At 28.9% G+C, this 23274-nt stretch overlaps 6 protein-coding genes and 1 long non-coding RNA gene across 9 annotated transcripts; 3 read left to right on the plus strand and 4 right to left on the minus strand.

The window, feature by feature from the left end:
* Positions 1 to 103: 103 nt before the first annotated feature.
* On the plus strand, positions 104 to 3845 carry LOC109594541 (uncharacterized). The gene is made up of 4 exons (XM_020009760.2): positions 104 to 298; positions 360 to 495; positions 2601 to 2873; positions 2933 to 3845. Exons 3-4 carry the CDS (start codon positions 2611 to 2613, stop codon positions 3384 to 3386), a joined length of 717 nt encoding a protein of 238 aa, XP_019865319.1. The 5' UTR covers positions 104 to 298; positions 360 to 495; positions 2601 to 2610; the 3' UTR covers positions 3387 to 3845.
* LOC109594529 (uncharacterized) lies at positions 1408 to 7008 on the minus strand. Its single transcript, XM_049970106.1, has 6 exons — positions 6687 to 7008; positions 4151 to 4262; positions 2527 to 2553; positions 2257 to 2444; positions 2092 to 2205; positions 1408 to 2037 (listed from the first exon to the last, which is right to left on the minus strand). The coding sequence occupies exons 1-6, from the start codon at positions 6951 to 6953 to the stop codon at positions 1798 to 1800; spliced, it is 948 nt and encodes a 315-aa protein (XP_049826063.1). The 5' UTR covers positions 6954 to 7008; the 3' UTR covers positions 1408 to 1797.
* Positions 7009 to 8712: 1704 nt separating this feature from the next.
* On the minus strand, positions 8713 to 9671 carry LOC126266306 (uncharacterized). Its single transcript, XR_007548722.1, has 4 exons — positions 9533 to 9671; positions 9377 to 9407; positions 9095 to 9264; positions 8713 to 8967 (listed from the first exon to the last, which is right to left on the minus strand). It is a non-coding gene; the product is annotated as an uncharacterized LOC126266306 (long non-coding RNA).
* Positions 9672 to 10081: 410 nt separating this feature from the next.
* Positions 10082 to 13918, plus strand: LOC109594562 (uncharacterized). Its single transcript, XM_020009780.2, has 9 exons — positions 10082 to 10416; positions 11404 to 11588; positions 11713 to 11942; positions 11991 to 12238; positions 12296 to 12623; positions 12672 to 12917; positions 12973 to 13169; positions 13224 to 13407; positions 13482 to 13918. The coding sequence occupies exons 1-9, from the start codon at positions 10302 to 10304 to the stop codon at positions 13777 to 13779; spliced, it is 2031 nt and encodes a 676-aa protein (XP_019865339.2). The 5' UTR covers positions 10082 to 10301; the 3' UTR covers positions 13780 to 13918.
* A 481-nt stretch (positions 13919 to 14399) lies between these two features.
* Positions 14400 to 15689, minus strand: LOC109594528 (nucleosome assembly protein 1-like 1). Its single transcript, XM_020009745.2, has 2 exons — positions 15225 to 15689; positions 14400 to 15172 (listed from the first exon to the last, which is right to left on the minus strand). Exons 1-2 carry the CDS (start codon positions 15687 to 15689, stop codon positions 14630 to 14632), a joined length of 1008 nt encoding a protein of 335 aa, XP_019865304.2. The 3' UTR covers positions 14400 to 14629.
* A 1055-nt stretch (positions 15690 to 16744) lies between these two features.
* Positions 16745 to 20155, minus strand: LOC126266304 (balbiani ring protein 3-like). 2 transcript variants are annotated; one of them, XM_049970115.1, is made up of 5 exons: positions 20081 to 20155; positions 17587 to 17687; positions 17490 to 17523; positions 17242 to 17414; positions 16745 to 17125 (listed from the first exon to the last, which is right to left on the minus strand). In XM_049970115.1, the coding sequence occupies exons 2-5, from the start codon at positions 17608 to 17610 to the stop codon at positions 16844 to 16846; spliced, it is 513 nt and encodes a 170-aa protein (XP_049826072.1). In that variant the 5' UTR covers positions 17611 to 17687; positions 20081 to 20155; the 3' UTR covers positions 16745 to 16843. The 2 variants fall into 2 exon arrangements, with proteins under 2 accessions (XP_049826072.1, XP_049826071.1); XM_049970114.1 differs by lacking the exon at positions 20081 to 20155 and having other exon boundaries at positions 17587 to 17791.
* A 354-nt stretch (positions 20156 to 20509) lies between these two features.
* On the plus strand, positions 20510 to 23161 carry LOC109594553 (uncharacterized). Of its 2 annotated transcripts, none has more exons than XM_020009772.2 (8): positions 20510 to 20788; positions 21180 to 21300; positions 21353 to 21420; positions 21478 to 21685; positions 22222 to 22370; positions 22431 to 22571; positions 22626 to 22899; positions 22993 to 23161. In XM_020009772.2, exons 1-8 carry the CDS (start codon positions 20592 to 20594, stop codon positions 23122 to 23124), a joined length of 1290 nt encoding a protein of 429 aa, XP_019865331.1. In that variant the 5' UTR covers positions 20510 to 20591; the 3' UTR covers positions 23125 to 23161. The 2 variants fall into 2 exon arrangements, with proteins under 2 accessions (XP_019865331.1, XP_049826062.1); XM_049970105.1 differs by having other exon boundaries at positions 20654 to 20788; positions 21221 to 21300.
* The last annotated feature ends 113 nt before the right edge of the window (positions 23162 to 23274 follow it).

Consider the following 23274-nt stretch of genomic DNA (forward strand, 5'->3'; position numbering starts at 1 on the left):
GGAATTGTGAAGCTATAATGAGAACAAGAAATAGTTACCCTATTTACCGACATCAGTGGCCACCTGTCGGCGTAACATTTAACAAGTTAGTGACGCTTTCAGCGCCATATTGTGAAATACTGTAAACCCATGCAGCCTTTGTTTTTAGTTTACTAGTGTAGTGTTTTTTCAGACAAAACAATAACAAATGTCACAATAATCAGGGCAAGTGTTGTGGTTCCATGGAAAATGTTTTCATCTCTAAAAAAACAAAAACTGCCAAATAATACGCTGTATCCCATTGGTAATATTTTGGCAGGTAAGTTTGATGTTAAACATTAAACTGACGACAAATTAAATTGCACGATTTGATGTTTTAGCTGAAATTCAATCAGTTTTGATCAATTCAATTGGCAATTACAAATTGTACTTACGAAGGGTCAGAGTTTCAGCGACGGAAGTGATAACTGTTTGCAGAGGGGTAGAGCTGCATTGTTGGTAGAAGATTTTTTAAATGTGAGTATAATTCTGGTCAAATTAATGTGCCCCAATTATTGTGGGTTGTCAGTCACTAGTAAAAATTGTCATAAATTTTTGTCAAATACAATACTGATATTTTTACAGTTTGTTTTTGAATGTACTCTTCTCAAATAGATTAGGTATAAAGTATTGTTATTCAATTTGGAGGTCCCAAATTCTGACATTTAAATGTCTTAATTAAATGCTAAATATTTACATTTTAATTTTTTGACAAAATTGCAATATTATCAGATTCCAATTGGATTGCATTGAATACACTGTACTACAAGATAAGAGAAACTACTTTATAAATGTCAGCAATAAATTAAAATGATATTGAAACATCAAATGTTTTTAAAACTATTTTTAAAATTTTCAAAACAATTTCTATAGAAACGTTAATTTGGGATTGTAGTTGTCAATTTTGTTTTATAGTTACACTAGTTTTATGTATTGAAATAATATTAATAATTAAATTAAAATTTAGTTAGCAAAACTATTTATTTTAAAAATATGTTGTGTTTTTGATATATTTGGTCATATACATACATACATACATACATATATATATATATATATATATATATATATATATATATATATATATATATGTATGTATAAACTGTATGTATGGTTGCATATATTATAATAAATGTAAGTAATTGTAACATTCAATGTACTTTAATAGTAGTTTTGAATAATATGTTCTCTTTGTTATGATTAAACAAGTTTTATTAATAAACACAATTATATGTTAATTTCAATTTTGTATGTCATATAATCTTAATCAACTTAAAATTATTTCTATTTTATTTAAATATTCTTCATGATTATTGAATAATTTTTATTACTTCATAAAGTAAGCAAAGTTGATTTGCTTAAGTTATGCATTGAAATAAAATTTACATATTGTCTAACCATGTTTATTAAAATTAACTGTATAATATATATATCACAATAATAGTTACATAAATTAGACAGAACAGAGCAGATCTCTTATAAATTACAAACAAAATACAATACATAGATTGAAAATGTTGTCAAATTATAGCTTTAATAATTTTAAAAGTTTGTTTTTTTATTCTACCAATTAATATAATTGCTAGTATAGGATTATGACCATTAACTTGGTCAAATAATTTACCTATAATTTTACTAATATCACTAATTCTTTTATAAACAAACATACACAACTTTTGTAATTTTCATCTTAAAACTTTTAATTTGCGGCAAACATCACAATCCCGTAGTAATTTAATTTGAAAATCTGCCGTGCATCCGTCTAATTCCTGCATAAATTTAGTTTTCTTCGTCTATCGCATATCCTTTGACTCGCACGTCGATGGGCACGCACGTGCACTCTTTTTGATCGAACCTCGATCCCGTGGAGCACTGCAGTATCTCCCTACACACACAGGCGCACGACGTCGGGTCCCACAATTTGGTGGCGTTTTGTTTGTTACATTTCTTTTCTTCGTCCACGTTGGTGCAGGCACATCGGCATTCGTTCTCCCGATATTCCTGATATATGTTACAATCCTGAAAATCGCACATTTTACTCCCTTAACTTCTTACTGTAATAGTTACACTTACAGAGGGTTTTACTACACATTTACATTCGCATTCCGTGTGTTTGTCGATCTGAATCAATTTCTCGCTATTCTTCTTGAGTTTGCTGTTTACGTTCCTGAACGTCACTTTTGTCACCTAAAATACGTTAAGATAATTTCTTTAAATGATGGAAGCCACGTTGTATACCTTTAAGGTGATCGTCTCGATTTTTGTTGCCTGGCATGAGAGAAGTTTGTGTCGGCAGCAGCCTCCGCATCTTTCGATGCGGGTGCATGACGGAATGTAAAGCACTCCAGGTTCTGGGTTTTCTACGATCTTGATGGTTCTTACTTCTGGTATACAATTTGCGTTTCTGGCGGTTGCAACTGCGGCGTCTGAAATACGAAGTTAATTATTTGCGTATGGTGGTGGATGCGCAGGATACCATTAATTCAAACATTTAATTGTGGTACTTACGTCTTTCATGGGCGCCACCAAATCTATCTGTAACAAAAGATTCTGTTACCATAAGGTTTTAACTTACGTTGCAGATTTTTCAACATGGATTTTACTGAAGAGCAAATAAAGGATGCAAAAAAATTTGGACAGTTTTACTTTGACCTCGTTGAAAATCATAAAAACACTGTTAAGTATTATGTATCCAGTGATGTAACATTGGATTGGTTTGGACAAACTGTGAAAGGCGAAAAGAAAGTGAATCTCTTCCTCAAGTCGACATTATCGACAATAAAGCACTACTTCACTGATCCAGCACCAGTTGAAAAGATCGGTTTCCGAGAAACGCATGTGATAAAATTACATAGGTAAGAATTTTTGAAATAAGTATAAATGATAATAAAACTAAATGTGTATATATTTTCAGCGAACAAAAGAAAAAGTTGAACACATTGATGAGTCCACCAAGGACAACGTATTTCCTTAGAACTCCCACAAAACAAACGCAGCCATCCACAAGTTCAACACCAACAGGCGATAAAACAACCCCCAGGGTAAATTCAAATGAACACCTTCAAGTTTCGCCGGCAAAGAAATTCAAAGCGGCGCCTTCCGAGTGGTCTGATGCCGAAGAGACCATCGAGCCGGAAAGTGGAATATCGGTTAAATACATCACTTGCGATGGATCCGTCGAGTTTCATAAGCCTAGCAGTAAGAAACTGCAAGCAGAGACAAAGTGGAAGAGACCCTGCAAGCTCAGTGTGGGATATACATCTACAAACAAACAGGACTATACTATTCACTTAATTATTTACGAGGGTAATGTAAAGTGCAGACGAAACTTGATGAAAGACTTCAGTTCTGAGGATGAGGAAAATTAATCCGAAATTGTTGTTGCTCATTTTTGACCATTTTTAAAATCAGTGACACTTGTTTATGAAAGATCTGATTATTTGGTGATATAATTATTTTTATGTTTGAGACTTGATTTGGACAAGAAAAGGGAGTGATTAGTGGCAGTTTCGGCTTGTGTATTATAGACTTTGATTTATAATATTTAACACATTTTCTAGACTAGTGCAATTAGTTATAATTTCTCTTCAAGTTGAGAGTTTATTTGTTATGTACCTGTACAATACGTATTCACGTGGTACTTTAAGATTTTTATGAAAAATGTAATACATGATGATAGTATCTTTGTTGACAAAGGTAACTTGTTTTGTAATTAAGTGAGAAGTAACCTAATATGTGATTTACATTGTGCCACCTATCAAACATAGGGTCCAATTGTTTTATTATATTTGATATTGTTATGACAATAAAATCACTTTAAAGTAAAACTGCTTTTTTATTTATAATTTTTGTAAGGGCTAAATAAACGTAAATTATTATAAAGTTTTTCATAATGTTTGGAATAAAATGAAAAAGATATTAAAGAGAATATTTTAAATGCAAAAAGAGGCTTAAATAGGAGATATTTAGTAAAATAAAAGTTTTTAAGTCTCAAATAATACAAATTTGCTTAAAATGCAATATTTTTGAGTCACAAATTTATAACCAATTCTTATGGAGCTTTCTGTATAATAATGCTTAACTGTCTATTATAATAAATTATAAGAATTTTCCATGCCAATAAAATACTTACTAAAAATAGCAGGACTGTAACTTTCAGGATCCTCATCTTCATCTTCTACAAAGTTCAACAGCAAATCTGTTATATTGTACTGGTTTAGTTTTCGAATGTATTCCAAGGGTATCTGAAATAGAAAATAGGTTAAGTAGAATGAGTTCAAAATCGTATAATTATCGAATTAACGTCCCCCATCAGAGTTTTTTTAAGGTTTATTATTAATATAAACATGTAAAATGTAATGCACAATAATTTTTAAAATTCGTGAACGGTTTCATTCGATAATACTAATATTATTAGAGGTAGATCTGGCGAAGAAGACCCATTAATTTTATTATTAGAAATAATCAAACATTATGTAGTAAAATTGCGAACTTAAATCAATTATTATTGTTAAGTAATTTCCGTCAGATATTTGAAAAATTATAGTTTTATTTTACGCAGTAGCAACTTCAATGACGTTAATTAAAATGTTAAAAAATATAATATCATTAGAAGGGCAAATATTTACTAGTGTTTATATCGTCTAATACAACATTGTTGACCTAAACTTTTTATTACTTCAATTTGAATGTCATTTTAAATATTAAAAACAATTTAATTACATCATATTTAACTCATAATATATTTTAATTATAAAACGAGTATTTAAGTATTTAGGAAAATTCAAATAAAATTAAATTAGTTTCTATTTTCATATTTATACTGATTATGTTCTGTTTAAACTAATTGTAATTAGTTTTAACAAACAAGCGTTACATTTTGTTAAATTTTGAACGAAAATTTTCACTACGTTGGACAATTAAATTGCAAGTTTGGCTTATAATCACATATTTAAAAACACATTAACAATATTATCTTAACATGAAATGTTTACTATTGTGAATTTTCTTAGTGGTTCACCTTGACTTTGATAATTCAAAATTATGAAATTTAGCAACTAGAAACATAAAATAATATGCACATTTGTATATTTTATAATTCATGTACTATTGCGGTTACATATTAATAAAACACTTAGTAAGATATAAAGCAAATTACTTAAAATGTCGAGACAGATATAAGATGTATTTCCAAGATCCTCGCTTCTGATTTTTTGCAAGCAATTCTTAATCTGAACGGTTCCGTTTGACGCATCGACTTTCAAATATTTTTCAGAGAATTGTGTGATTCATACATTTTTAAAATTCGCAAAATCAATAACATCTATATCACTAATGACATTTCAATTACGATTATGGCAAAAAATGTTAGCATTAACCATTTATAACATCTATTGTTTCGTTAATTATCTGATTATTCGTATTGAAAAATTAGTCATTAAGTAATAAAAATATTTTAAGATATTTTTACCAGTTGTTGGTACATATGTACCAGTGTAAATTTAAGTGTATTCATAAATTAATTTATAATATTATGTATTTGGTATTTATTTGAATAATATATAACAAATTCCAATGAAATGGATTTTTTTAATTTGTGGGAATTTATATTGACAGGTTATTTTGCAAAACCAAGTAATTCTTTATAGAATTTTATAATTCTAAGGGAAATACCTACAACCTGTTTTAAATTATCGTTTTAAATATAATTTTTCAGAGAAAAGAGAAATCAATGATTTACCAGGAAATATATATAAATATATTTTTGTGATATTATTTCCAGATTTTTAAAACTAGTTTTTAATCAATATTCATAATAAAGATTTACCTATATTGAATACGTTGGGCCGCATAGATGACATGATTTCACACAAAATATTTTTACATACATAATTACAGTTATGTTAATAACATTCAACAACAGTATTGTTGTTATTTGTTTGAACAGTTAAATAAATAAATTTGAACGATATCAACTAAGTGTTTTTTTCACAAGATTTTGCAATGAAACGTCTACTTTATTAGTTCACATAATTCTTCATCAAAGTATGATGCTTCGACGTTATTTATCTATAACAACACCGTGTCGATCTAAAAATTTTCAAGGCTGAGATTGACCACAGACAACTCATATCTTGATGTGACTTTAAATCAAATCAAATGTGACCAAATTAATTTTATTGAATTCGAGGACACGTAAAATGAGTGAAATGAATATCAAACACATTTTACTTTAGAACATGTAATATGTAAATAAATCGAGAGCATTTCACAATATATTGGGAATTTTCAAAGAGTACATATGACCTTATATCTACACATGTTGTGTAATGGTTACTAAAACCACAAACCATTACAATTAAAGAACACAGTGGGTACTTTTACGGATTAAATATCACCTCAAATTAAAAAAAAATTGATTCAAGTGACTTTATTTTATCAACAACAGATATTTAAAGTGCTCTTATTAAATTTACTGTCTAAGTGTAATGAAGGGCAATTAAAGGGGTCAAATGAAAAACATAGGTCGAAATAATAATTCTACATATAAAAAAGCTATTTGGGATAACCCAGTGCGTTAAGTCATCCATCATTAATAAATTACCATCGTCGCAACATGATGTTCTTACTAAATGTACTCTGTGGCGATACCTTAAAACTATATTTACCTCGTTATCACAGTCACTACATTCAAAATCATCACTTCTTCTCTCAGAATGTTCTTCCTTTCTGTGGAACTCGGGGTCGTGTATAAAATCAGAAGTATACACCCCGGGATGTCGATGATGGTGATGTATGTTTAAATCACTTATTCTGGCATCGTCTGGATACGTTATTGGAATTTCCCGGCTCTTCTGTTTCGGTTTGTCATTTAGTGAGTAACACAATGTGAGGTCAAGAACCGCAGCCAAAAGAAGAAAATACACACAAGACATCGTTCACTGTTTTTACCTAACTGCGTATTGGAGAATGCTCTCCGACGAATGCCCACTACTGACTAGTTTGTGAGGTAAGGTGTGCGAGGCTTTTACTTTTTATTCGTTAGTAGTCTCGCTGGTATTGTATCACTGATAACGAGTTTGCATAGTTCGTAGGTAGGAGAGATGCATTTGTGTCACTGAAAATTTTGTGATCCTCTTTTCTTAGATATTTTGACAACTAATTGTAAATTTATTAAAATTTCTCTATAAATTGGACTTTACATTACTTTTTTTTTGATTTTCAGTATAACATAGTTTTAAGACTGAAAATCAAAAAAGCACTCTTTTCTTATTTACTCACCTCGTCTAAGTTTTATAGTATATTGGTAGTTTTAATGTGATTTTTGCATTGTATGGGAAGTATTATACATACCGAAAAGTATTTTTAAAATTTTATTAGCTTAAATGGCAGCGTATCATTTAATCAATTCGAATTGTTATATTTAAAACAATGACTCTTACAACAATAACGTTTTAAATTTATATACAGTGTTTTCAATTGAGTTTTCCCAGAAAAATGATTCTTGTAATTGTTAGGACATACAGTAGCAGTGCATCACTGAAGGTAAATAACTCATGGTTTTTAACTTGACATAATGTTGAGTAATTGTTATTATTGACCAGAGAACGCAACTTTAGAAAGTCCTTTCGTACTGATAAATTGTTGAAATGTACATCTAACCACAATTGATGTTTATTTCAATCAATTGTATTAGTCACTAGTGAGTAAGTTTTTTTATTAATATATCCTGTACTATTTATAAATCAAAATAAAAATTAATTAGTTTGTTATGTCATAGATAATATGTGATAGAAAATCATGGCCCTTTACTCACATCCTGTAATTGTAGATTTCGTACTTCCTTCTTGTGTTTTAGATTATTAATTTTTTAATAGTTTTCCCTATCAGTTAAATCAGCAACTTTGATTTGTACTTAATTAATTAATCTGAGATGCCCAGTACACTAAATAAATTATTTTTTGTCAAGTGTATTTTGAGGTTACTAAAACATCCTATATCTTTAATGTACATATGTAAGTACTTATTGTCTTCTTTTGTTATTGAATATGTCCAACCTGTTTAAATATGTATTAATATGTTAATTTTAAATTAAAATTTTTAATTGCGTGAACGAAACAAGAAAACAAAAGGGAATTGTATCAAACTGGACTTTATTTTATAAATTAAGGTAAGATCATCAGTTAATTGTATTGGCCTTTTAACTTTTATCTAAAATATATACATCAGAACAATTACAATCAATCAGAACTACAAATGTATAACTTAAACAAATTACTGTGGTGGTATACCATATGTGTACCACATGTGTAAGAAAAGGATGATATGTTAAATTCTTAGTAAAAAATGATCCAACTGAATACATAATTAGTCAGAAAATCAGTTTTTCCAATTTACTTATGCGATATAAAAAGGTTGATGCTAATATTTTTCACAACAAATGTTGAAACATACCGTTATATTTATTTATTGGCGATAAAAAGTGTCTAGACTCATGTGCTTCATCATAGACGACGCCTCGTAGTCAATTCACATAATTGCTTTGATTCGCCAGTTAACAAGATTTGGCATTTAATTAAAAGCTTAAAAGTTAAAATGTTTAAGTTTTTATTAAGCCACACATCTCTCATATGACATTGCATTTATTTTGGCACTTACATTGGTTGGTTTAATTTAGTAATGTTGATAAAAATAACGATAATTTTTTGTTGATGATCCAGAACATGTACAAGTTTCCTCATTTAAGTCAGTGCCGGTGGTGCACGAAATATCACATTTGCACATGCAATTTTCCTGATCTAAAACTTTTTTGCCTTTACACCTTATTTTACACACACATTCGTCATTTTGATTTGGTAATTTCCCTTCTTCGCATCGTTGTTCTGACCATTCACATTTTTCATGATCGTGGTAAACAATTTTTACGAAAGTGTCGCCACTTTTCCTAATCTGAAAAAAATTATCCTAATTATATAGTTTGGAAAGGATTAAGTACTCATTTTAGCAATTAATCCTTACTCAACATCTTCGTTAAGTTTATTTGGTGAAGTTCAAGATTAATTCACCTCTAATTTACCTTAATGGTTTTCTTTCTAATCTTTGTGGGTATACAAAGTTTGTTATCAATTTTGCCTTCAATGCATCTTTTAGCAGTTATAAAATTTGTCTGAAGATTTTCGTATTTCTTTACAAACATGTCTTTGTTTAAAAAAATATCTCTTCTTTTGGAAGGACATGGTGGGTTATCTGAAATAATTTCAAGTTTAATGAATTAACAATTGTTTTTAAATATTTCTATATTCCATGTTTCGGAAACAGTAACATTTGTTTCTTATGGAAAAAAATAATAATTACTTACTATAGCGAATCTGGCTACTAGCGTGGTATTCCTAGAAAATATTCAAAGATAAATGAAGTCCGATTTTTAATTTAATTTTAATCACTCTTCTAAGTGATAAATATGGATCACACTTTTATAAAGATTTTTTTTTTAATCTTAAATAAAATTAATTACCTGATAATCATCATTTGTCCTGTCACGATAATTATCATCAACATAATAGTATTTTTCTTTTTGTTTTGGACTGTTATATTCATAATCGAAATCATAAAAATTCCTTCCTAATGATATTTCAAAAATGCTAATAATGAGAATTAAATATATAAAGAACATGTTGACTGTTTAAATAACAAGCACCGACTATTTCGTATATTAAAGTGAGTTCACCTTTTATCTAATATTCTGATATCCTGATTGTGGTTGCACGCAGGAAATTATTGGAAAACATGAAAATATATTACAATATTTCCTTAAGTAATAAACTAAATGGAATACAAGTTTGCTCATTAATATCAAATATTTTCTTTGAATCATTTTTCATTATTAAATAGTCTGAAAATCTATATAGTTCCCCCAAGAAATCAAAAGAAAGAAGTCATCCTTGCGAATTAAGGCAAACTCAATATTTTTTAAATAATTCTAAAATTTAACTACCAGTAATAACCATACATTAGCGTTTGCCATCACAAAATCTCGTGCAATGTCAATGTTGTGATTGTCGAGTGCACTTCCCCATGACAATGCCCACCTAGAACAAAATACACACGCCTGCGCCCGATCACAGGCCGTTTGATCAATTCACGGAAGAACAGGTGAACCATGGGTGAGATTCCAAACAACGTAATTCGTGTTGTTTTGGTGTTGGCGATTCACGTGTGGATGTACTATCTGTCTGGTTTCGGACACGAGTGTTTAACCTGGCCAGGAAACGAACGTAATCGGGATGCGATGGATGATTTGGATGTTGGCATGGAGTTTGGGATCTAATGCTAATGAGGATGATGACAAATTCAAAGCCATCGATATACAAGAGCTCTCTTCCAGTATTTATGGAACAGGTATTTATTTGTGAATTAAAATTTCTATTTGCTATTTGTTTTTCATTGCTTTTATTTTATTACAAAAATAGTTTTTTCATTTCTCCACTAATATGTGTATCGTATATTGGAAAATGAAATAATTATGAACGCATTTCTTCTAACCTTGTTTATTTATTTATTCATTGTAATTTTTTGGGAAGGGAATTCAACCTTGCATTGTATCAACCCACCCATGTACTATAACTTGTAGTGGAATATTCAATACTTGCAAAGTACATAAAAAATAAACACTAGTATTAGTAAATTGAATAAAATATTTACCGAACCATAGTAATATTTAATTTATAATTGTCATACAAATTCTTTAAACAGATTTGCAAGAATGAAATCATTAATTTGTTTGCAATTTGTTAACTAATAACGTCAATAATGACGGCAAGAACTTTTAACATCTTGCTTAATTAATTTCCTTATCCTGTTTAATCATCAGTAGGAGTTTCCCCTCTATTTGAACGTATGTATAAAAAACTGTTACTAATTGTTATCGCTTACATTAATACGTACGCGTATTATTAACATTATTTTTTACATAAATCTGTAATTTTCATAAATTGTAAAATCATTTTATATCGTCAATGTGGTCAGCGGTGTGTTGACCGCTTGCCACAAATTTGGTTTTATACCAGTGGCTAATTAGTTAAATATCATTGTGAACCAGTATCATAATTAATGTGACTCATGTTAAGTATGAATAAAAAATATTTCTATATCAATTTAGCACCTTTCGTCGTTGCCTAGGAAGTGGGCTACAATCTATTAATTCTTTATTTTCGTAGCGATTCCTGTACCTTGCACGGAAGCACTAAAAGTTCATCTACCTGAAATGTTCAATTCTGAACAATCGTCAGAATACTATTTATAGATTTACCAGTTATACCCTTATGTATTTATAAATGATGAACTTGTTAACACTAAACTAATCAATTTAATTATTATTTTATTTAGAGTTGTACATTTTGGACAATGCCTATCGGGAGCAAAGTAATTACAAATTTGAAGATTTCTTTTGGACTGGATCAGGAGATGGATACGACACTAATGAGAACACGTTGTCGGTAGAAAATCCAACAACTATATATAAAACAAAAACCGTCTTCACGACAGTTATAGCAGAAAATATTCACAATGAGGTAATCGATTTACTCCAAATTTAGTATTAAACATTAAATTTTGGTTTGGTAATCACATCATTATCATTAATACAAGTTTATTGAATAGTTACAATAAAATAACTACAAAACGTGATATTTATAGAGTACAACCACACTTTCCACAAATTGTATTGTGGACTGTCCTACAACCAAAAGCATGGTAGATATTAAGCCCACGCCAACATATATTCCTGAACAAAATCAAGATGATGATTTTTTCGATGCTGACAGACAATTCTGGCTACTAACAGTATTAAAAAGTGATGGCAAAGATCCTGTGATAATAGATCTCAAAAATAGTTTAGCGAAATTATATAAAACAGCGTTTCAAAGGTTAGAAAAATTAACTAGTAAAAAACAAATGTAAAATAACATTTTTAGACAACAAGAAAAACATTTAGGCATCAACAATCGTATAAAACGTGAAACTAATAATAAACCCGTTAAAGTGTACATTCATAATGTGGATAAATCCAAATTGAATGGAGACGAGAAGATAACTGTATTATATCACGTGTCTGTAGATGGAAAACCAGTACCTGCAATAACAGCAGCCGATGATATGTCATTGGTCAGTGATGAAGAGGTCAAAAGACAATTGGGATTTCCATTCTTAGTTAAAGCAGAACGTAATGAGCCTTATTGTTATACATCCTTCCTGTTTCGTAAAATAATAATTTTTGTAGCGTATATTAAACAAGCAAGTGACCCTCAAGCTGTAACCAAAGCGAAAAACACTTGGTTAGTCATTGGGATTTCCATTATAGCACTCCTCGTCTTCTTATTGTTTCTGGCATTCTGTACTCTGGCCTTTGCAAAAAGGAAACGTCCCCCATCAAATGTTGGTACGGAAAATAGGCAGCATGTATTTGAAAGGGGTGTAGGTCATGACAATAAGGGATTTATACCCGATTGCCAAAGAAAACAGTCACCTACATACATCGATTTCAGAAAGCACAGGAGTAAATCAGGAAAAATCGAAAGCAGATCAGAGAGTTCGTTGAGTTCTTCCAGGTAATAATAAGCATTACTGAGTTTGTTTGTTGTATAAAAGTTCTTTAGTTCAAGTTTGAATATATCACCACTATTGGGAAAACAAACGCCCCCAAAGAAACCTCCGAGACCCAAAGCTGCCGTCAATAAAACAGTACCAATGAATATGAAACGTATTCCGCCGGAAGTGTTTGACTCCGATAGCAGTTGCAGCCGGAAAGATTCGCCGGATGAGGTCTTTCTCGGCAACTACGATCCGGGAGTAGTCAGTCCAAAGTCGTATCTTTCAATGCCTTCAGTTAAATCGTTTCCCCGGTATATTTTCATACTATTTTGTTTAATTCTAAAATTCTATAATTTATTATTTCAGATGTAATATTCCTGAACCATTGAACAAAGTACTTGAGCCGGTTAGTGTGTTACACCTAGACATGCCTGACGATGAAGAATTTCAACCTGAATTGTATAAACCGCATTTGATAAGACACGGTAGCCTTGGTACGAACGAAGATCCAGGAATTATAGGTCCTGTTGTATGGAATCTCCATCGACAAAGGTTACAACATGGTAAAGTTTAAAATGCTCTATAAAACTGTTTAAATAACAGCAAAATAATTTTAGGAGTTAGCGTAGATGAAGGGATTGACGAGATGAAAGTTGGAGGAAATGTCACTAAAATGAGAAAGCGATTTCATGAATTATTGGATGACACCTTTAGTTTATTTGGAAGTAGGAGAGAAAGTCCTGTTGACAATTTAAAACCAGCAACTATAGAAGTTAAAAGTCATTCAGCCGCAAATGCAAGGTATTGATAACTCGTATACATTGAACGAATGTATTTCATGGAAGAGAAAATTTGTTTTCTTTAAAACGTTTCAGACCAAGTGAAGAACTAATACCAGTTCCCCGGCAGAGACCAAAGACTACAGATTTAAGGAAAGTTGTGGAGACGCCAGGTAATAAAAGCCCAAAGGGGGCTTGGTCCAGTCAAGCTCCTTCACCATTGGTTAGGCCGTTGAGTGCTGGAATAATTAGTCATCCCAAAATTAATGTGGCGCAAGTTCTAGCAGAAGGAAAATTTAAGCAAAATGATCCAGCAGTTCCACTAATTGAAGCTATAAAAACTGAAATTGGGAAATGCTCCTTACCGGGAAGTACAGCAGATTTAAGAGAATAATTTATAAGCGTTAATAATATATTTACTTATTATATTCACATTTAAAACATAAAAACATTTTTCGTAAGATAAGTTAGTATGTATTCATATCTAATATTATATGAATTTTGGTACAAATTGCATATAATAGCAACATAAACTGAAAAAGATTGGTTTTTATTAAATTTATTTCACTTTTATGACTTAAAATAACAGTTGTTTCATAGATTTTTGAAGGTTGATTCTATAAATACTTGCAATAAAATTATTTGGTGATCAATGTTTTCAATTTATGAATAATTTCTCTTTCAATTATTACATGTTAGATTCCTCAACAATTATTAATATTAATTAGTATTAAAAATATAGTTAAAATATTTGTTAATGTATTTCTAAAGAAGTCTAATTTATTTGTTAAATGAAAGCATTAATGCAATTGTAACTTTTGCTGTTAAGTTTGTTATTCAATATGTAATTAATTTCATTAATTGATTTACTTAAAACATTATGACATACTTCATTTATTGTTATTTTATTATTACAATACACTACATTTAAAAAAATAAATGCAACTGTAACTTTTGCTGTTAAGTTTGTTATTCAATATGTAATTAATTTCATTAATTGATTTACTTAAAACATTATGTCATACTTCATTTATTGTTATTTTATTATTACAATACACTACATTTAAAAAAATAAAGGTAATTAATTGTAAATTTGTTTGTACATTTCTTTTTTTATTTATTTAAAATTCCGTAGTTTGTTTATAGAAACTTTACGTTATTCAGTTTATAAATGATTATAAAAAGAATTAGCGGAGCTACTAAAAACAAATATGGTAAACTAAAAATAATTCAGTAAATAAATTTTATGGTGAACATTTCTGGGACTTTTGTTCCTTTGAAGATCCTTTATCACGGCCTTCAAGATCTTCCTCTCCCTCTTCATCATCGTCATCGTCCTCTTCTTCTGTAAAGTCATCCTCGTCAACACAATCACCGGTATAATAGAGCACAGCCCTGGGTATAATGCGTTCTATAATATATTGACCGATTTCTATATCATTATTAAGTAAATTTTTCTGAATTTCATCCAAATCTTCTATTTTACTTGAATTTTCGGGTATCATTGGCGGGGAAAAGAAATTAAAAAACGAATCCTTTTGCACGACCTCGGTGATAACGCGAACTGGACCACGTCCCTTGTGCTTTTGTTTCTTTCGTACAGTCTTGGATGTTATGTCTTTGCCATCGATCCAATTAATTGTGCAGCCGATGCATTTATAGACTTCTATACCCTCAAAATCGAATGGATCATCATTATCCACTTCGCATTTCATTAGATACTCTTTGGAAAGAATTTCATTGGTGAAATAATCATTGGGACCGAAGTGAAATTCAAGAAGAAAGCTCTGAAAAGTATTGAACAAGTTATTAAGTATTAAAAAACTAAATTTTACCAACAATTGGATCGTTACTGGTGATAAGTTTAACGTCTTTTAAATGCTTTAAAATTGGTTCGTCGTATGGTTGAATCATTTCCCTTAATATTCTCACATTCTTGAAGATGATTAGCCAGAAATCAGGTATCCCCTGAACATCTTTAAGCTCATCCATTTTACTTTTATTCTTAGGATCTGGATCTGCTTCATCTTCATCTACAGAATGCCATTCAGATTCGTCATCAGTGGGCTCATAAACTCCCTGCACAATGGTAGCACGTTTCTCAAACATGGGGACTTGTAAATTGTGATACTTGTAGTCGAGTGCATGGATTTCTTTGAAGAACTCAACTTCCAGTTTAGTGAGATCGTATTGAATCTTTTTTAGGGCCTTAACGCGTTTGTTTACAACTTCCGGCAAATCGATGTCGTCCTCATCAACGTGACTCTCTTTGGTACTAATTTTGGATTCTTTAGCGTTTGACATTTTCAATCTGAACTACCCAAATGATCTGGAATGACAATTAGGATGATATTATATGTCAAAATATTTTTACGTGTACACAGATTATCTGTGAATTTCTGTGCTATCTTGCAATTACAAACTTGGCTGTTTTATTTTTAACAATTTATGTGTTAAATAATCATTTGATAATTCACAACTCTCAAAGATAGTAAAATAAAAATTTCCGCCTATGAATAAAGTTTCGAGAAAAATGTATTTCCAGCTACACTACATATTAATAGCTCATTATGTAGACATTTTATTAACTGGGTTCTGATTGAAGAATATATGTCATATAAGGTAATTTTAATTTTTCCCACTCCTCATATATGAGTAAGTTAAAAATTCTTGTATAATATAATATATATATTTATAAATATTAAATTACCGCGATTTCCTGCGGTAGAAATAGAGGAATTAAACTTGATTCATTCATAATAGAATGTTTACAATTATTTTCAAGAGCAATGAATTAATGAATTAAAAATAAATTAACATTTACGGTTAGTTAGGTTTAATATTGTAGTAGAATTTCTACTCTTAGAAATAATCAATTTGGTTAAGTATGTACTATTTTTTCAAAATTTTGAAATATGTATATTTATCACCACAACAATTTATATTTATTAATGAATTAATAATAAAATATAATACATTAATTTTGTAATAAATAAATATATCATTTGTAAAAACTATACTAAAAGTTAATTGTTGTGTAATTTGGAATAAGGTAAGGAAATATTGAATATAAATAGGCATGTATTATAATGAGAATATTTTTATATCAATTTGTATGTAAAACTTCTCTGAGTTACGCACTTCATAATCTACTTATATAAAAGGGATTGAAAATATCAGCTCATCCTTATTGGTAACTGATTTTTATTAATTGTGAACATTGATGAAAAAAATATTTTGACATAATATTTAAATAAAACTTTTGGGATTGTTTAAACATTACAAGTATACCTATGTAAACAAAAGAAAACAAAATCATATGATTCATGAAAAAATGTATTAAATAAATAAATAAATAAATACGAAAGAATGATTATGTACATATCATAATGTGTGATTTTTAGACTAGCATAAAATGTATATACATAAAAGAATGTTTATTACAGTCAAATTTCAAATTAATATTTTGGTTGAACGTGATGGTGATTCCACATCCTTCCCCTGTGTTTTGGATGACACTCACATGTGTTCTTATCTGATACCATATTTGTACTACATGTTATACATTTACAGGTGCAATCATCATTGTCTAAATATCTATTCTCTTCACAGTTTTTAATCTTGCATACACATTCGCCAGATTTATTTAGTTTTTTGGTTTCAGGACAGGACTTAGGGAAACATTTACATTCGAGGTGTTCTTCGACCTCTATTATTTCTTCTTTACCATTTCTTTTAACCTATAACAACGAAATTACAAGGTACGTTAATATTGTACAAAGAAATATATATTTCAGTACTGGTCAACAATCGAAAAACCTTACAGAATTAATAAATTATAAAATATAAAACTTACGGGTATTTGTTTTGTTTCATTTTTTGAAGGTTTACAAGCTTCATCAGGGCGGGAACAACATCCCCCACATTGTTTAATTATCATAAAAGGTGGATCAATATTGTCAGACTTAAATTTATGTAATTTAACCTTTGTCATAACAATGGTGCATTTTTGGTCTCTATAGATTTTATCTGCAAATAAAATCTTTGATAAAAATTTGTAATTTTATTATTAGATAATAATTATCTTTTTTTCAAAATACTTACAGTTATTGGAAATCGGTGGGGAGTTTTCGAATAACTGAAAAAGTAATTCTTTAATCAGTAAAAAGTTACGTATTTATAAAAATGTAATAATTCTTACTTGGTTAGGGCCATCAACATTCATATCTTTAGATAATTCCAGATTAGTTTTCGTGTAGTCTATTTTAGAATATTGATGATAATTATGGTGTTTACCAAAAACTAAATGCAACATAGTTACAAAAGTGACAATAAAACGTACACTGCACATGTTTGCTGAAGTGTATGAGTTGTTAAGTCGAAGAGTGAGTGTGAACTAATTAGAATATAAAACGCTCGTAGTATTTAACACATTCTTATCCATTGTGGTCAGTGAATACACAAAAGTTTACCAACATATATAGGTAAATTAATATACTATCTTTGTTTAATCAGCTATACACACATCATATACATGAGTAATTTAAAACGCTTGTACAAAATAATATTTATAGATATAAAATCACCTCTCTTTCCTGTTAAAATTGAATTGTGGTACTATACCACATCAACTTGAATTTAACCATTCATAATATAATATGATAGTATAATTTTTTATATTAAGATGCAACCTAAGGATAAAGTCGTTTTTGTCTTTTTTATATGCGGTTTTTTTTTCAATATTGTTATTTTTATATATTTTATTTCCAAAATAAAATATATTTATTTTATACACACATCATATACATGAGTAATTTAAAACGCTTGTACAAAATAATATTTATAGATATAAAATCACCTCTCTTTCCTGTTAAAATTGAATTGTGGTACTATACCACATCAACTTGAATTTAACCATTCATAATATAATATGATAGTATAATTTTTTATATTAAGATGCAACCTAAGGATAAAGTCGTTTTTGTCTTTTTTATATGCGGTTTTTTTTTCAATATTGTTATTTTTATATATTTTATTTCCAAAATAAAATATATTTTGGTATTTTTAAGTAATGTAAAAGGTTTAATGCTTTGATATATCATACCAGAATGGTTAAGGAAGCAATTGAGATTCATAAACACAAATAATTTTAATATAAAAGAAGAAATATTAAAACATGATCAAATACGGACAGATGGTCACTGTACAGAATAAAATTTCTCAAATATCAATTGTCTAAGTTGCCATTCTGTTATCAATTAAATTTCAAAGAGGCACGAACCAGATAAGACCTCTGAAGATGCTAGACATTCATGCTAGCGAAACCTCAGGAAATAATTATAAATATAGATACATTTTTGAATACTTTTATATAAAAATAGAATTATTACTCATCTGTTGTTAATTGGAATAATATATAAAGTAACCATTTATATGATAACTAATTGACGTATAAATCCAATTTGTAGTTCCCGTATAGTATTATATGACGTTGTTGGGCAAACCATAACATATTATACATTTATCAGAATTACCTATTTATGTATTGTATTTGTATCTATTTTAATCTGTCAGATTATATTTATTTTCAAATATCTGTCGAGTATAAGTATGGATGAGACCAAGGATATTAAAAAATCGAAATGCATCTTAGACGGGTCATCTGTTTGGAGTTGGTAGTATTAAAGGCTATTTTTCAGAAACAACTGGTCCATATAGTTTAAGAGGTATGGTACAAGACAGATTTATAGGCAAGACGATTGGCTGATTAAATTGGCAATTTTCATATAGTTACTAGGTTGCTTAATTCAATTATATAGAATTGTAAGCTGTGTTGCTACTGTTATGTATGGTAACAATGTTTATTCCTTATTATTCACATTCCATTGGTTGTCATTAATTTATTTATGTAAAATATGGTAAACCTGTTGTTTTTATATTAATAAATGTAATATTTATTTTTAAATTAATATTTTTTCTCCAATTAATATGTAAATTAAATTTTCAACATTTTCAAATGAATTGTAAAAGGTATTAACGCAACTTAACTTGGTTTTGATTCTGAAGTGTGTATTTTTCCTGTTTACTTGTTTTCCTGGATACAAAATAATAAGATTAATAAATATTTTACCTTATTTCGTATATAATGCATAAGTAATTCTAAAAGTTTTATATATACTCTTTATTTTTGACATGTTCTACATACAATATTTTACTGTAATTTGTTTATATTTCTGCAGAATCTTTTTATTTTGTATTTGGTTATGCTTAACAAATGTACTATTTATATAAAATACGTAAATTATAACAATTATTTTATTAACTGTGATTCTTTATTAAAGGAAAAAACTATTTCGATATATTAAATGTTGTGTAGATATCACAATAGTAACCATAACACTACAATTAATTACAATATGTAATGCAATCAAACTTCATATAAATTCATATTTCCTTAAACAAATAAAAATAATGAGTTTGTTAACGAATAAATTTAATTTAGTTACTAATAATTTATCAGTTATTTTATGATTATAATTAAAAAGTTTTATATTAAGAGTAGTTTTGAGTAGGCTGAAACTGGCAAATGAAAAAAAAAAAATCCTTAATGTTTATTGACTAATTCTTAACTTTAATATATTTTAACCCTGATTTAATCCAATTTATGAATCTTGATAAATCTTATTTGTACTTACATTGTTTTCTTGTATGATATAAGTTATGATACAATATTATAAATTATAATATATAATTATAATTTATAGTAGTAGTAATACTAACTATATTTACAAAATAAAAATATACATTGTGTATAATAAGTACAATTTATCTTTAACTTAATATATGTGGTTCCTTTTACATCAATTTATTAATAAGCAGATCTATCTGTTGATTATTATATTATCTTTTGTGTGTATTACTACATAAATAATAATTGGTTTATCACATATGCATTATCAGAAAATCATTTTATTATCAGGAAATTGTTAATATAGTGTATAACCAATTGTATTAGTCCACGTGGTGATATTTAAAAATCCCGCTTCTTAAACGTCAAATAGTGTTCGTCCTCGTACGTGTTTATGATGTTCATATATTGATATATCCAATCAGAATAAAACACAACTTCTTTAAAAGCTAGTGCCATTGCTGTGATGGTCATTTAAGTCGATTCTTCTTCATTCATTCGCATACAATAAAACCGTCATGTCAGTTGCAACTTTAACCGAGATAATTTCTCCAAATTTTACTGAAAATGTTGTTATTGTTATGCTCGAAAGATTTAGCGGTTTTAAAAACGTTCAGATTAAAAATGTTGACATTGGAAATTCCTCAAAAAAGGGTGATTCCTATTTAAGTACTTTGTGTCGCTTTAGTTTACAAGCAGATGGAATCACAAATGGGTAAGTTATCATTACAATTAAACCTTGATAATTCGAATCGTAATAATCTGAACGTCCGCTAATCTGAACGGCCTGAATTTCAGGGTGCTCGTTAATTCGCATGATCTGATTTTCAGCGTGATCGTAAATCCGAATTATTTTCGGTACTGTTCGGAATTTTATAGTTACACTCTGTATTTTTAATTTGTGTTATTATCATATGTTTATGTTTGAACATTGATAAAATTTCTTTATCGATTATAATTGATAGGCAACCCTGTTTTCAACGTCATAATATTATTGCCTATAGAAGAGCGACGCTCAGATATTTTATAAAATAATTTAAAGATTTATCAAATTATTTCATTGTAAAATTTTCTGTACTATAATTGTTCTTCAATGATTATTATAGAGGACTTCAACAATCTATTTTTTTACCTGTGATTGTTAAAGCAATACCTAAAAACGTTGCACGTAGGAAAACGTTTAGATCATCAGATTTTTTTGCAACTGAAATTTATTTTTATGAAAAGGTATAATCATGTCTCCATATTCTAGTCAGTAGTTAAATTAAATTTGTTTAAGGTATGGCCTTTAATGGAATCTTTCAAGACCAACAAAAAGGTTTTGGATTTAGATCTCGAAGTACCAAGGTAAAATATAAAAATTATCACTTACATTCATCATTATCATAAATATTTTACATTTAGGCTTTTATCGTCATTTTCTGATGGCGAGCACGATTTTATTGCTCTTGAAGATTTGAGTTACAAAGGGTATAAAACTGCTGAGAGGGAAGGATCTGTTAATTTTGACCAGACCAAATTGGGATTGATATTAATGGCAAAATTTCACGCATTATCAATTGCTTTAAGGGATCAGAAACCGGAGTTTGACAACGTTGCATCTGATATACAAGTTAGTTTGAATATGTTTTATTATGGTATTAAGTTTATAAGATAATACATTAGAAATTTTACTATTTATTCCACCTTTTGAGTCATTAATATATTTTATTTACAGTATCAATAACAAGATCGAAATGCTTGAAAATTCGTCCATCAGTTTCAATGCATCAAAGTGTTGGAATAAATAAATTTTTAAAGTATTAAAAAGGTGTATGAAGTTCATTCTAATATGAGCTGAAATTTTTTTGTCCAAGAAAGGGCTTTATACAACATAAAAAAGTCGCTTACAAAGTTTAATGTAATTTTAAGTCGATCAACAAGATAAAAAATGAGTTCCGTGTTGTTCCATGTGAAGGTTTTAGAAAAACTTTGATTTATTGAACTGTCGAATAAAACAGGAGTTTGATTTGTGATGTGTCAAAGATATGGAATTTGTAAAGAAGGTACCTTCAGATTAATTATAATTAAAAGGGCATATATTTAAATATCATACAAATAATAATTTTTATATATTAAAAAAAAATAAGAAATAATATGTACTTTTAGGAAAGTTACTTTTCCGAAAAGTTTAGGCCCTGGTACACTGGTTTTCTGGAAGAAAAATTAAAGAAAATTATAAGAAATGCTGTAACTACGGAACTTCCGGAATATTATTTAGAAAAGATTAACAAATTGTTTGAAACTGATTTATATGGGTAAATACCGCATTAAGAAAAAAATCTTTTAAAATATAAAATATATTGCCAATTTTTTAGTGTTGCCTGTAGTTATACGTCTGTAAGAAATAAATGTACTGCGGTTACCCAAGGTGACGCTTGGATCCCAAATTTCTTGTTCAAATACGATGATAAGGGTAACGCTATAAATGCAGTGATGATCGATTTTCAACTTGCGAGGTAAGTTTGTATTTTTAACTAAATTAATTTTGGATTAATTACTTGTTGTTCTAGATACACTACATTATCAAACGACGTGTCATTTTTCCTCTACGTTTGCATGTCCGAAGACATGTTAGAAACTCATTGGGATGAACTGATAGAAATATATTATAAGGAACTCTCTAAACGAATTGAAGAGCTGGGTTCTGAAAAAAATCTTATTACCTTTGATGAACTTAAAGAGGATTTAAGTAAGCATGCTATATTCGGTTTTATTATGGGTATGGAGGCAAAAACTATGAGTTTCTTGGAAGAAAATGAAGTTGCTGATTTGGATGAGATACAGGTCTGTCTAATTATAACATTGCCATTTAATTTATATCCGTTTCGCATTTAATTTTGCTTATGTAGTTCTCCATTCATATAATTATTATTTTAGGGAGAAGAAGCTGTTCCATTACATTCTATTTGGGATATTCCTCCTTTTAAGGATATTACCCGAAATAAAAGACTGGCCAAAATGGTTAAACATTTTATAGATAAAGGATATATAAATGATTACATAAACTAAAATATTATATAAAAATTAAATATATTTATTCTTTTAATACTTTTTGTTTTATTATATTTGGCTAAAATCACACACTTATTTCTAAGCATGTACTTCCAAGAAGAAAATGTAATAAAAGTAACTGATTGATGAAATTGACCTATCACGATC

The sequence above is a fragment of the Aethina tumida genome, chromosome 7, assembly GCF_024364675.1.
Source record: "Aethina tumida isolate Nest 87 chromosome 7, icAetTumi1.1, whole genome shotgun sequence".
Classification (NCBI taxonomy): Eukaryota; Metazoa; Arthropoda; class Insecta; order Coleoptera; family Nitidulidae; genus Aethina; species Aethina tumida.

Excerpts from the sequence above, each read along its gene's own strand:
- LOC109594541 (XM_020009760.2), top strand. The coding sequence starts at position 2,611 with ATGGATTTTACTGAAGAGCAAATAAAGGATGCAAAAAAATTTGGACAG. Across the intron at positions 2,874-2,932 it reads CATGTGATAAAATTACATAG|CGAACAAAAGAAAAAGTTGA; the intron begins GTAAGAATTTTT and ends ATATATTTTCAG.
- LOC109594529 (XM_049970106.1), bottom strand. The coding sequence starts at position 6,953 with ATGTCTTGTGTGTATTTTCTTCTTTTGGCTGCGGTTCTTGACCTCACA. Across the intron at positions 2,554-4,150 it reads TTACAGTCCTGCTATTTTTA|ATAGATTTGGTGGCGCCCAT; the intron begins GTAAGTATTTTA and ends CTTTTGTTACAG. Across the intron at positions 2,445-2,526 it reads TGGTGGCGCCCATGAAAGAC|ACGCCGCAGTTGCAACCGCC; the intron begins GTAAGTACCACA and ends TTCGTATTTCAG.
- LOC109594562 (XM_020009780.2), top strand. The coding sequence starts at position 10,302 with ATGCGATGGATGATTTGGATGTTGGCATGGAGTTTGGGATCTAATGCT. Across the intron at positions 11,589-11,712 it reads CAGAAAATATTCACAATGAG|AGTACAACCACACTTTCCAC; the intron begins GTAATCGATTTA and ends TGATATTTATAG. Across the intron at positions 13,408-13,481 it reads CATTCAGCCGCAAATGCAAG|ACCAAGTGAAGAACTAATAC; the intron begins GTATTGATAACT and ends AAAACGTTTCAG.
- LOC109594528 (XM_020009745.2), bottom strand. The coding sequence starts at position 15,689 with ATGTCAAACGCTAAAGAATCCAAAATTAGTACCAAAGAGAGTCACGTT. Across the intron at positions 15,173-15,224 it reads TCACCAGTAACGATCCAATT|AGCTTTCTTCTTGAATTTCA; the intron begins GTTGGTAAAATT and ends AATACTTTTCAG.
- LOC126266304 (XM_049970114.1), bottom strand. The coding sequence starts at position 17,736 with ATGTGCAGTGTACGTTTTATTGTCACTTTTGTAACTATGTTGCATTTA. Across the intron at positions 17,524-17,586 it reads ATGTTGATGGCCCTAACCAA|TTATTCGAAAACTCCCCACC; the intron begins GTAAGAATTATT and ends TTACTTTTTCAG. Across the intron at positions 17,126-17,241 it reads ATGAAACAAAACAAATACCC|GTTAAAAGAAATGGTAAAGA; the intron begins GTAAGTTTTATA and ends TCGTTGTTATAG.
- LOC109594553 (XM_020009772.2), top strand. The coding sequence starts at position 20,592 with ATGTCAGTTGCAACTTTAACCGAGATAATTTCTCCAAATTTTACTGAA. Across the intron at positions 21,421-21,477 it reads TTAGATCTCGAAGTACCAAG|GCTTTTATCGTCATTTTCTG; the intron begins GTAAAATATAAA and ends TTTTACATTTAG. Across the intron at positions 22,572-22,625 it reads ATCGATTTTCAACTTGCGAG|ATACACTACATTATCAAACG; the intron begins GTAAGTTTGTAT and ends TTGTTGTTCTAG.